The following is a 14149-nucleotide window of genomic DNA, read 5'->3' as shown; positions in this document are numbered from 1 at the left end:
GGTGCAGGGGAGATCATTTTGGGTGTTTGTTTTATTTGATGCTTGTCATTGTAGAAATATGGTTCACAAGTCACAAGTCACCTGATCCAAAATATGTGCTAACTCCTAATGGAGTAAGACCTCAGAATCCTCCTCATCTCAATGATAATTATTTCCTGGCTGTTACATATGCTCTTGTATGTGGGAATCAGATCCCCCCTGCTGCCTGTTCCCGTCCCCAACTTACTCTGCTGATTAGCTTTGTCACCAATGTGATGTTGAGGTGCACACCCTGCCATGCAACCATTACAATGCTCTGATAAATTTAAGTGTTGTAAAGCAATTTGTTTTTGCGTATGAATAACTTTGATTATTGGCAATAGCCATCTCCTTTTGCTATGAAGAATGAGCTAAATGAATTCCTCCTGCAGAGAAAACCGGGCACATCTGTACCAGTACACAGCTTATCCCCTAGGAACCAACACATAATATCCAATGACCTGTGTTGTGTGTGTGTGTGTGTGTGTGTGTGTGTGTGTGTGTGTGTGTGTGTGTGTGCGTGTGTGCGCCGGCGCACACATGCATGTGTGTGTGTAGCTTAAAGCATGGCATGGCATATTAGACGGCCCTCTGAGCACATTATGACAAAAGTCAGAAAAGACCAACCTCTCTCTTTTCCTCTCTCTCTCTCTCTCTCACCAACACACATCTAAACAAAGGGGCTCAGCTGTTCCATCGTGGTCTCTGGCAGGCTTTGTACTTGGGTTGAGGCTTTGAACGGATTGCTTTAGAATTGAATGTGGCTCCTGCCCAATTCCCCGGTCCTCTTTGCCTCAGCTCGCCACCTGCCTGATAATACTCTCCGTCTCTCTTTGGGAAGAAGAGCAAACAATCTGCAGCTCTAGACAAATAGCACATCTGAAATGGTTTAATATCAGTCCCCACACCTCAATGCCTCTCCTCTTGTAATCAGCAGCTGATTTCCATGCACTTTCTTTCTGATTTCTCAGCATATATGGCTGGCAGAAAGGTGCTAATACTCAGGAACATTTAAGTCTGGGCTGTAATCAACAGAGTTGGGATGATATAATGATAATAAAACACACATACACACACACACACACACACACATTCACATTCACATTTTATTCATGAAGATAAAAATCAGCGACAAACTTCAGTTGTCATTTTTCCCACTTGAGAGGTGATAGTTGTCCAACATCAGCAGTACTAAGGACCAATTCCAAAATTCCAAAATTGGAACTGCAGCGGGGTTTACAAAAATCAGGGATTTGTTAAAAAAATAAAATAAAAAATCAATCCCTTAGAACACATGTTGGACTTATTTCACTGTCTGGTTTCATATGTGCCTACCACATCTCCTTTGTTTCTCCTTTCTCTCTCTGCCTGCCTTTGTTCGTCTAAGATGAATATACTTCGTGGACAAGTCAGGATTACAGTTACTACCTCTAAACTTTTCAATGGGGGCTCCTTTTTTACCTGATATTCCTCTCCTTTAGCGTTATTGTTATTTATTAGTATGTAGGTTTGCCTTGACTCTCTACCTACTTAAGATGGAAAATCTTAAGTAACCCTTCAGCAGTCAATCTAAATCTGAAAAACAAGGGTCAATCCTTTGAAAACAGCACTATCCACACTGGTGCTTTGAACAGGGAGCAAAAAAGGCCATGTTTGTCAAACTGGAACCATCCTTTTTTCAGCAGAGGAGGTGGCTTAAGACTTATCAGATACTTGCAGTGCACTTCTTTTATTTCTTCTTCTACTTCTGAGGTGCTTTCGTTCCAAGCCAGTTAGTCTGACTGATGAAGCCTTACAGTTGAGAGTTAAAAATCTTCAAATCAAGTTGCCACTTAGGATCAGTTGTCTATGAATCAGGATCAATTCCTGGATCCTCCAAGTTGAGTTGTCCTTGAACAACACACAGAAACTCATAGTGGCACCATCATCCACTGTCTGGCAGCTGTCCAGCAACAATTTTCCCAAAGGGATCAATAAATGATGTCATTATTAACACTCAAGAGCACCTTTTGGGTTAATACTGAAATTGTTTGCAGACATTGACCTGCAGCAAAAATGATCATGGCAGCACTTTGGCTGTAACTGCTATTAGAATCATCAGGTGTCTTTCTCAAGGCGCTCATGATTTATTGACAGCATTGCCAGGGTTACATCCATTTGAATTTTATATTAACCCAAAACAGGGTTTGGTTGCATGGGCAGTCAATATTTCTTCCCCTAATGCATGACCAGGCTTTCGAAAGCAGATGGGTGGACAAACAATGCTGAGACAAACGCAAAATGGAAATGTTTAACACACAGTCAGAAGTGCTATGTGCTTCTTTGAAACAAGTGCTGCTGCGAAATCTGTCAAGCTGACTAGTCCCGCTGTCATCTTTTCTGTCCACAAGATGCAAATGAAATCTCAGAAATATGATAATTTAATCGCAAAGAAGATGTGTTAGTGAAGTTTAAGACTGAGCGATTGTTGGAAAAGTGATTGAGACTACATTATTTAAGCCATAGACCATGTTAGGAGACTGAAACATGAGTTTTTTAATTTTCATCAATAATTAGATTTTTTTAAAATAATTTAGTAATTTTTTTTGTCACCTTGATATATATATTGGAATTTATTTATGAAGTTGATGATTTAATAGAATTGGCTAAAATAGAGAGCAAACTGACATGCTAATCATGTCATAGAAAACAAAACAATCTTATTAGTTACTTTCCTTAATTCGTCCATATTTTACTTGTCCACGACCGTATCACATCACATTACTTTCCTTCATGTTCTTTTCATCTTTAATTTACATGCACGTGGTGCATTCAGTCTCACTCCTACTCTATGAAATCATTGAAATGTTCACCAGTTCAGCGGTATTCGTAATGACTGATCAGGCTCAGTGTGTCACTGTGAGGGGCAAAACGAATACAATCTATGTCCAGTAAATAACTGCAGTCGTTGGTTTGGGGGAAAAAGCTGCTGTCCATTTGTCCTTCTCACAGACAGGCACACCGCAGAATGAATGCAGGTTTGGACAAAATGGAATGTCAGCTCAGTGGCACTTGCACTGCTCTGATCTTGCTTTCAGTGTGAAATCCCAGTGTCACAATGTCATCAAATTTAATAATCATTGCATAATCTGTTGATGAATCATGCAGTTCAGAAATTTAGTTAAGTCTGGATCCACTTTTCGTGGGTAATTCATTCTGATTGAAGCCCTGTCATAGCCGATGCTCCACCTTTTCAACAGAAAACAACTTTGAAGCAGGGTCAGAAACTCCTCTTTTTTTGTAGACATCATTTATGTTGTGCATTTTAGGTCCTTCATTGGGGAAGGGCTTTTTCTGCTCAGTTAGGATGTGGCTACTTTCAACAAAGCCTCTGTTGCTGGGTGGGCCTTTTTTGTCTGTTTGGTAAACTGATGTGTAAGTGTTGTTTCCAGCTCATTTAGCCTCTCTGGTCATACCTTGCTGCCAGCATGAAAGTCACATGAAAAGTTGTTGTGTCATTTGGTGTCACAATACAAAACATTTTATACTATCTGACATGCCTGCATTGCAAAAAAGACACACGTACTAGTCATAGCCTGCTAACATTCTCTAATGTTCCAGCATAACTAATGTAAGCACACTCGATGGCACTGTAACCCGCTTACTGTAATTCGCAGCTGATGGGAGAATAATCTTCTGTTGAAAACAAGAGGAGTTATGGGAGTGGATTCTGTGAATTCAGTTGGAATTTAAACTGGTTTCCTGAGGAAATTTGTCGTCAAACTTTTTGACATATTCTTTGAACCTTTGAGCGAGCTACGCAAAATTGGTTGGAGACACTGCTCTAGCCCGATTTGCTAGACCAGCAGGATTGATGGGATTGCTGTTGTGTGATGGTCATCCTTCCAAGGGTTTCTTTAATCTTTACACCTCTGAAGCTCTATTAGAGTGACTGTTGGGTTCTTGGTCACCTGAAGGTCAAGGTCCTTTTTGCCAAGTTACACTGTTCCACTTCTCACCGAGTTCCTTGGACTTGAGTGGTTTGGCTTTTATCCTGACATGCATTGTGAGTTGTGGGACCTTACACACACAGGTGTGTACATTTCAAAAGTATTCGAATTAGTTCAGCTTACCGCAGATGGACACATCTCAAGCATAGCTACAGCAAATAGGAGGCACCTACACTTTTGAGCCACAGCAAAGAGTCTGAATCAAAACTCTTCATTTTAATATCAATGATAAAGATGAAGGGGGTTTAGATACTTGCATAAGCTACTGTATCACCTATCTCATCTGACACGTTAGTAACACCTTTTCTATAATTTGTCAAATGTTGATTGCTAAGCAGGCTTTGTATGTCTTTTCACACTTACTGAACTAACAGCAGCCGTGGATGTATTTTGTTATATTTTTCACTTGGATCATTATATTTTGCTTCCTTCTTGTCTGTTCTGTGGCTCTGTTCTCTAAGCTTTTCATTTGAAATAAAACAATAACGGAGGTGTTGGTGGGTGTTCACGTTCATAACGTTCTGCACACAACGTGCTGCAGTACAGTGCCAACACAGCATCAGTGGGAAAGAATGTGTGAACGTCCAAATGCTTCAACTGCATTGCATGTACAGAGAGGTGTAGACTCAACTCAGTAGTAATTTCGGAGTTGGTGATGGTGATGGATGGGATTGATGTTTCTACATTGGTTCACAGCAATTCTAGATACAGTTCGTAGTATTTGTTGATCAATAAGCGTTTGTTGATTTGATGATGTTGAGTTCAATATAACTTTTTAGAGAACAGGTGGACCGATGGCCAGATATGCTGTATAATGCCAATAAGATGTTGTTTTTCTTTTCACTTTTGGCATAAGAAGAGATTCCTTAATTTAATAATTACAAATGAGACACAAATATAATGAACTTTGAATTATGAACTGTAATGTTTTAAAAATAAAAAGAGAAACATGGGTGCACTCTGACTGACCCTGAACACCTTACCATGCTGCTGTGAGCATGCTATGGGGCACATGCATGAGGTTACTACTGTGTCCATCGGTAAACCCGCTTATAACAAGAGTCAGGGAGCTGCTATAAAATGTTTTATTTTGAGAGTTTGTGCTTATTAAATGAATATTAAACTATTTTATAGTTTTTAGTTGCTTTTATTGCACATACAGTAACAAGTGCAAGTCTCCCCTGCCTATCTGTACACTCTGTGTGGAGAAGCTGAGCTCCACCCTTGTTTACAGATACGCAATCACAGAGAGGAGAGGCTGCAGCAGAAACACCGTAACTGTATTTTTCAAATCTGCTAATCTCACTCACTGGTGATGGTGCACATGAATAATTTTGTTGCAAATGCAAGGGGCACACTCCCAGTGTAGGCTGCAGATGTGGGCTATGAAATGGCCAGCGTGAGCTCAGACATTGGCCGATGATGATTAATTACAGATGTCAGTTTCACTGTGGATATAGCTGGTAATTGTAGGGAAATTAAAGAAAATCACTTTTAAAGACTAGAATGTTGGTGAAGATTCATTCTGGTGAGGTTATCTGACTGAAAAAGCTCTTTTGATTTAAAGCATTTTGACCTAACAAGGTCAAGTTGCCATAGGCTCAACATCCAGATAAGAAAACATTTAGTCTTAAGTTAATCAGCTCTAATATCCATATACTGTTACACAAAATATGAAACAGAAATGAAAATATATGTGATATAAAAAATTGTATAATGTGCTGTATTTTTTGTATGTGTTTGCTTTCCCATGCTATAGACTATCTGTCACAAGGAGTGGATCTGAGTGGCATAGAGGTGATTGAGAATGACTTACTCCTGATCAGCAGAGCTCGACTTGAGGTGGAGAACCAAGCCAAGAGACTATTGGAGCAGGGCATGGAGATCCAGGTAGGCACACATATTTGCTTTTGGTCCTGTCCAGGTCCTTAACTGTGAGTGTGCTTGGCAATCCTCGCTCTTGCCCTTACCACTTAGACCTAATGTTCTGTCTTGCATGTTCCCCTTTAGGGTAGATGTTACCTTATTCTCTTCTTGTCAGAATGGGCTAGGGCAAAGTGGTAGGGCTCCATAGCCTTTTCAGACTTAAGGTGTATGAGAAATTACCTGACTACTCTAAGATCCTTATTTTAAATCCAATAACCTGTTGCCAAATAACCTCATTAGTTACTAAATGTATTTTTCCACCTCTTCGTTGTTAGTTCCACTTACTTTCCAGCCTTTTGTTGCCTCTGTCCGAATCTTTTTGAGACTGCTGCCATCATTTTAGAATCTTTTTTTCCATTTGATATGTTTTCTATGTTCTTTTGTGAATAAAATATAGGATTTCACAGTGTCCCAACTTGGAATTGGGTTTGGATTTGCCGGGTGAGGAACGTTCACTTTAAGCTAATACAACTATCTTTGTAGTTGGGAGGCTGGAAGTACTTGTAGTACTAGTTGTAGTTGATGCTGCAAATATGCCTCCTAGTAAAGTCAGACTTATATATTTAGATTTGGATCATTTTTATTGCTATTGAATATTTACTCTGCACATAAATTCCTGACTTTTGTTTCAGGGTATTGGAACATCCCAAAACATATTAATAATTGAGGAACACACTGCTTTTAACTATAGTTACTTACTTAGAGACTAAATGGCTTATTGTAAATGCGCCAGTCAAGCAAATCTCATCAGCAGCCCTATCAATGCACCACTGCCTTCTCTGTTCCATGTGTCTTAATATTGCTTAATGACGTTTTTAAGGGATTAAATAGGTCACAGACATTAAAGCAGGCCTACAGCCCCACAGTTGTTTGTTGTGGGTTTAGTTGAATTTTCGCTCTGCACAATTTGGTGAATATCTCTTGACATCATACACATCCTTATCCATATTTCATATTTCTCCTCTTTTTTTATATTTGTTTTAACACAAACAAAATGTTTGAGAGAGTTAAAAGAGAGATAAGCATGTTGCATATGTCGAGCTCTGTAAAATACATGCGAGAGACGGGCACATGTGAGCTCTGCTAACCTTCATCTGCCCCAGAAAACCTTGTTCTCAGGGGGGACAGTGTCCCATTAAAGAAAGTGTGTGTGTATGTGTGTATCTGTATGTGTGTGTTGCTATTATTGTGAGGACCACAATTCATTTTTAACCATTGGACTGAGGACATTTCTACAAAGTGAGGACATTTTAGCTGGTCCTCACGAAGCCAGCATCCAGAAGAGTAGTCGTGTTTGGTTTTCATGCTTGTTGTGCAGTTGTGTTCCACTTTGGTTTCCGCTGCAAGCCTGCAGGACGGAGATGATGAAATCTTGATTGTCTCTTTCGTGATCACATGTCACAACCTTCTGGTTCATGGGACGTGCCATGTTTTCAAATCGCACCTCCATCATTCTGTCAAGCAGTTTTAAAATGTAACTTAGATGTTTTGATATTGACACAATAAATAAAATCAATTTCCTTTTGTGTTCATGCCTGAAACACATCCTCCATCTATCTTCTAGTGGAGAATATGTGATAAATATGGTCATTATCAAAATATACTAACATTCTCTTCCAGTCCTGCTAATTAACTTGAATCCACTTTGCCAGTTTTAAAGAATAAGGCTGATGATTTTCTTGATTTTTGTTATTGTCTACAAATCCCACAACAAACAAAAATAAATCACTTCCCTTCGCTTGTAACATCTGTGAATCGCTGTGCTCATAAATCTATTAAATACACACCAGTGAGCTGCATCACTGCTCTAGGTGACGTGTTTCTTTTTCATGAAACATGTGAGTGCAGTATTTGTTAAAAAAAAAAAGGAAAAGAAATAAAAGGAAAGAAAGAGCTCCAAAGGCTATAAACTGCCATCACTTTCACAAAGAGAGCATGTTTCCTCTCTGGGAGTACAACATAAGTCCCTGAGGAGAGAAGACAGAAATGGAAGCAGTCTGTAAAGTTGTAGTGATGGACTGAATCAGGGTTAAGCAAAAAATCACTCAGATGGAAATAGAAACACAATGTGTTTCTGCCATGCTTTTCCACTTCAGACACTTACCTCAGCTGCATTTCTTTATTGCATATAGAATAAAGAATATGCTTTGTGACATTAATATAAATAGTTCACGACAGCAAATTGTTTCTCATTAGTTATCATGTGTCCTCATGAGGGCTTTTAATGTGAAACATATTGCCAGGAAGTGTTAAGTTAATTCATAGGAGCTTAACAATGAATGAAACAGAAAAAAAAAGGAAAAAGCACAAGCTGGTTAATTTGATGTTTTTGTCCATGCACAGGAACAGAGGCACAAAGCAGGTGTGTGTGCGTGTGTGTGAAGCTGTGTGGAGTCGCAGGATACTGTGACTCTGCAGTCCTCTCCTATTATAGTGACTGGTTTTTACTCCTACGTCTAGACGATAAGCTGTTTTTCCAAAATTAGACAGATATGCTCTCTTTCTTTCTCCCTCACACACACACACACACACACACACATACACACTCCTCTCTCCCCTGTGTATCCACCCTCAGCAGAAGTATTTTTATTCCGACTACTACTAGAGTAGCCTTTACTAACAACGTCTGTCACTGTGCTATGTGTGCGGACTCCAGAGACACACATACACACACATAGGTACTGTATACACACGCAGAGACAGATCCTTATATTAGCCCTTGGTGGAGTTGTTTATTGTTAATGTTATGTAAGCAGTTGGACATGCTGCCTTGGCTGTGTGGGAGCTAGTTTCACGTCAACGCTCTGATTATGCCAGCAGAGACCCTGTAGCCCATCTGTTGAGTGGGAGCTCAACTGACCCACGTAGAATAAAAAAAAAAAAACTCCTCCTCTTCTCTCCTCTCCTTTTAAATGAACAGCTCTTGTTCACTAAGACATAGTGTTATCATGTCATTTGTCAAAGTCAGGACAAGAAATAATTTATTTCCAAAATGTCCACACCTGTGATTAGCTAGAATACAATAGAGAGAAACATCAATCTCCCAATAATCCACTGAGTTGTGACAGAAAGAAGACCGCCTTGCAATTCCCACTATTTCTACTGTTTCATTGTGTGGAACAACAATAAGGCTCCAACTAACAATTATATATATATATATATTAATCTCTCAATTGTTTCCATGATTACGCCAATAATATAAAAAATAGGCAGCATTCAAATTTCTGAGCATGAAACGACTACATTACTTTACATTAAAGTTGAGACCTTTTCTAAAATGCAATAAAATCTTGAATCTGTGGATTATCAGTTTACGTGATTTCTTACTTACCTGGCAAAAAAACAATATATATATATATATATGATTTTACTCTATTTAGATTCATCATTTGTAGTGATTATATCATATAACAAAAAGGAAAGGTGATGGAACAGAGTTGGAAACATGATCCAGCCACCATTTTTCTTGAACATGTAATATATTGTTAGCGCTCATCTTTCATTGCTCTTTAAAAAAAAAAAAAAAAAAAAAAAAAAAACTCTCCTCCTTCTTTGTCTTTGTCCTCTTCTTCTTTCCTCTCTCCTCAGTCTTCTTTCCTTGACTTTGCCCTGCTACATATTCACAGCTCACTCTCATTTAATCAATGTAAGGTGTATTTTTAGCTGCTGCTGTCACCTCTGTACTCGCTGGCAAACTGAGTGTTTTGTTTGTGAAACTACCAGACCCATTAAGTTGATTTCATTTAGTTAAAAACTGTGCCATGGATGACTGCCAACTCTACTTCTCTCTGTCCGTCTGTCCTTCTGTCTGTCAGAATCCGACCCAGGTTGGCACAGCCCTGCAGGTCTTTTACAACCTGGGCAGTTTAACAGAGACCATCAGCAGTGTGGTGGGGGGTTATCGCACCACCATACAGGATAACATCACCAGTGCTCTGGACATTAAGGGCCTGACACAGCCAACGAACCCCAGAGGTGCGACCCAAGGATAGTATTGTTATGTGTCTCTATATGACTTAAACACACACACACTGGATACATTGTCCTCATTTCCAAAAGATGGAGGACAATGGAATTCTATAATTTGACCTAGTTCATCAGTTGGCTTGATCCAAAATAGATTATTATACCATGGCCACAGAGAATAGTCAAATCTGGCTGAGGGGCATGTGTTATTTTCATGGCTCTCATGTAGCTGCGACATCATCTGTCTAATTAATGCACACAGTATTTTCAGATAACTAGCCCTGATTATGTCAAGGCTTCTTCCACTTGCGTCGGAGAAGCATTTTTAGCATTCATAAATTACATCTTTATAAAGATGAAAATCTTAAAGGATAAATGTGGTGGTATCCACAACCTTAAATTATTTTCCTCTGTGCCATAGAGCTCCATTGTTGTCCAAAAACAACAAGCTTCCTGTGCTCACACTGTTGCACTGGGTTCCTCCATTACCATGAACACACAGACACACACACATTCCACAACACGTACACTAGTTCCTCTTGTTTCAGTAATGACCTGCTGCTTTATATATATTCTCTTTTAAATTATTAATCTCTGGAGCTGTTGGTGCTAGTAGTTTTTGTAAAAGACAAAAACAGCTGGTGTAAAACTTGGTGATCTGTTTACAGTAGTTTTTGGACAACAGTGGAGACCTATACAGTACCACAGACAAACTGAATCATGTTTTGTGTGTGTGTGAAAACATGTATTATTGTCTAGAGCAAATCTCCGTTTTTTTTCTGTGCTCCTGGTTAGGGTTAGTATATAGAATCGTACAATAAATGCTCTCGGGAAATCATTTTAGCACAGTAGTGGTTTCCCAAAAATTGTACCAAAACGAATCCATTTAATCACAGTGTATTCCTCCTCAGGAGCTCCAGGCAGAGCAGTGCTGCCAACACCAGGGAACACGGCTGCTTTCCGTGCTGCCCTGTGGACCAACTTGGAAAAACTCATGGACCAGATATGCGCCGCATGCACTCAGGTAGCTACGTACCTCAGACCACAGATGTACTGTACATCCACAGTGTTAAATCACACATTGGAAACAAAAAGCAAGGCAGAGAGGGAAAGGGATCAGTTGGGTGTGAACTTTATCTTTGCTGCATTTTCACAGGTGCAGCATCTGCAGAAGGTCCTGATGAAGAAGAGAGACCCGGTCACTCATGTGTGCTTCATTGATGAGATCATTAAGGTGGGTTTTGGTTTAATACCAATCAGAAATTGGGGACAAGGAGACAGTTTAGCCAAGCAGTTAAAAACGAGGATTTCTCTCTTTCCTCCAACAGCCCATCAGTATAATTTACACAGGTCTGGGACCCTGAGGAAGTTGCTAGCTTTACACAGTCAGTAATTTACCCAGCTCTCTGACACTTTTAAATAGAGATCAAGAAGGTTATTTTCAATTCATATTTAATACTTTGTAAAGAGAGACACATAAACGTCTGTACAACTGAAGCTGTAAATACTTTTTAAAATGATAATATTATATAGTTCAATCTCATATTATTATATAATATTATATTAATACACTAATATTCTTGGGTTTGTGTGCTGCAGCCACCTTCTTCAAAGGATTTTCTGTGGGCTACAAGTCAAAAACATGCAAGAGTTTTCATTATTCAGGGATTTTAAATACTGTCTACTGCCAGAACATCCAGTTTATTACTGACCAGTTGTTAAGGGTGTTGCTTCACTCAGTCGCCAGGTGTGTGCTTCCACAGTCAGCCTAGAAATCTGTAGAGAAAGAGTCTTCACATGTGAGCTCTCCAGTCTTCGGTCGTCCTAACTAGTCAACTAGTCTTGGCGTGTCTCCACCTTATTTTACAACTTATACGTTTTCTGATCTGAGCAAGCCTGCTGTCTTTTGCCAGGGGTGGGTCAAGACAATAATATCCTATGATTTCAATCCTATTATATTATACAGCTGTAGACTCAATGAAAATTCAGAGACACTTTTTTTCAGCACCTGCCTCTGCAAAAATATGCCTTTACCATCTTTTTGCATCCAATTATTTTGACCATATTTGTACCATGCAGTCAAACACAACACTCAACAAGCCCCTAGCCAATTCAGGTATTTGTCTTTCTCAAGCACACCTAATGCAACTAGTCAAACATTTGATTATTAAAACAAAGGATTAAAATACTGTCCAATGTGAAACTGGTTTTGAAATATTGATAACTGTTAAGTGCTACACTAATAAAGAAAGAAGGTAAAAAAGAAAGTAGTAAACAGCACCAATATCTACCAGCCCCTTGGAACTGCTCACTCAAATAGTCTCGGTTTCAATAGTAATCATGGCAGTCATTAACACATCTTTGCCAGTGTCTCACTAACTTACCTTCACAGAAACCTAGTTGTACAAATCAGAGCAGGAGACTGTTACTATGGAAACAAAGCTCTCACCAATTACCCAGAGATGGAGGTGCGAGTTGGAGACCTAATGACATGTCTAAATGCAATGCTCCTAAGCAGTGCAGCTGCACTATCATACTTCACCGTCATGGATGAGAGTGTTGCATGTCCACAGAAAAAAAAGATGATCATATTTTCTGTAGTGTCTTTGGCAGTGTAGTGGAGAGTAAAAGTGCAAATTTAGAAAGAACACCTATCCCTAGGGCTTTTTTTTTATGTACAGTTACACCAGTTAGTATGCTCGCTTTTTCTAACTGGGATTTGGGATCCCTTGTTTACTCCTCCCCTCAATCATGACTCTTTCATGTTGTAGCAATTAACTCACTTACTCATTCTGTGGGCAGAGGAAAAACAGCCTCTTCTGCTCAAAAAGACAGTGTAAGCATCACTAGTTAGATATGATGCACGGACCTGCAGAAGATCAGCCATGCTTGAGTTAATTCCTCCACATTCAGCTTTTGTAACTCGCTTTATTCAGTTCTCAAACAGAAAATAATGCCACGCTACTGCAAATGCAAACTGCTACTGCCAGGCTAGTAACACACTCCAAGAGATAAGACTGTATTACTCCAGACCCTGCTGCCAGGCCGTGGCTCCCCTGTCAGTTTTACAATTGATTTTCTGATGCCGCTGCTGGGTCTAGATCTTGGTGTGATCAGGCTGCTGCTTACATCTCTGATTTGATAAATCCCTAAAAGGCGAAATGCTGCATGTGATTTAGTTTCAGGTCTCTCATCTGTAGAAATCCTAAATTAGACACTGATAAATGTTCTATTCATAATTGAGATCTTCCATAATAAAATAAACCATTGTTCTGCACTGCTTTTCTATTTTTTTTTTACCTAAACCTGCCCCATCTACATAATATTCTTGCCATATGTGATAGCTGAACACATCTTTTCAAAAGGAAAGCCAAATACTGGCCGCGTTAACAGGCTGCACTCGTCTTGTTTCACACTTACTTTCACACACAGATGTCAGAACTTTGTTGAAGCTCTTTGCGCCCTTTAGACAGAAGGGAATTATGCTGTTTTTCACTGCATGGTCTTGGCCCAACTACTCACTTTTGTGTAGTATGGCCTCATGCCTCTCACAGTGCCTACAAGGACGTCATGGTCTATATTTCCTTTGTCTACCTGGTGGCAGGATGGTCAGCCGGATATCCTCTACACCTTCTGGACTGATGTGACCAACACACTTAGTGAGGAGTTTCACAAAGCAACAGAAGGTAAGATTAGTTTTTTTTTTTTTTTTACTTCTCCTTGTTATGCATCACAAATACCAGTTTTAAAAGGACGCCAAAAATGAAAAGATCAAAGCTGCTTATTCAAAGCAGTAGATGGCTGCTGCACCTCCAGCACCAGAAACAACTAGTGGGAGGCTTCATTTAATGAGCTGTAATCATCAGTCTCTAACAAGATCTCGGTTAACAGCAGGAAACTGGTGAGGCTGCGAGTAATAAACAACCTGTTGTTCATGGAGCATACAGAGCACTTAGCAGCCTCAATCTGAATCAGTGTTGGGCTGTGGTGCAACCTTAGTTTGTATTAAGTCACTGTTTGCAACTGCAACAACACTTGACCCCAGGGCCAGAGCCTTTTACAAGGTTGGGGTTGTGCAATGTTCTTCAACAAGATATTTCAGTTTAAAATAAATGTTCCTGATATCTTCAGAAAAATGTTCCTGAATAGCCACAGGGGGGGAAGTGAAGTGAACAAGAACACCTGAAACTGAAACTGCTGCGCTGTAGATGAAATCACCGTTTTGTGGTCACTTCAATGTCTGGCAAAAG

At 39.6% G+C, this 14149-nt stretch overlaps 1 protein-coding gene across 3 annotated transcripts in view; it reads left to right on the top strand.

Moving 5' to 3' along the window:
* cog5 (component of oligomeric golgi complex 5) overlaps positions 1-14149 on the top strand; it is a 43295-nt gene that overhangs the window by 21842 nt on the left and 7304 nt on the right. Inside the window, exons 1-6 of one of the 3 annotated variants that reach the window (XM_026362584.1) lie at positions 3635-4063; positions 5767-5897; positions 9749-9908; positions 10811-10923; positions 11056-11133; positions 13504-13585. In XM_026362584.1, coding sequence (XP_026218369.1) covers positions 4057-4063; positions 5767-5897; positions 9749-9908; positions 10811-10923; positions 11056-11133; positions 13504-13585 — 571 coding nt within the window. In that variant the 5' untranslated portion in view covers positions 3635-4056. Of the gene's footprint in view, positions 1-3634; positions 4091-5766; positions 5898-9748; positions 9909-10810; positions 10924-11055; positions 11134-13503; positions 13586-14149 lie in introns of those variants that run through there. The other 2 variants (XM_026362583.1, XM_026362582.1) reach the window with 2 other exon arrangements.

The sequence above is a fragment of the Anabas testudineus genome, chromosome 23 (assembly GCF_900324465.2).
Source record: "Anabas testudineus chromosome 23, fAnaTes1.2, whole genome shotgun sequence".
NCBI lineage: Eukaryota > Metazoa > Chordata > Actinopteri > Anabantiformes > Anabantidae > Anabas > Anabas testudineus.
Note: the sequence above shows the minus strand (reverse complement) of the source record. Positions and strands in the feature narration are given on the sequence as shown.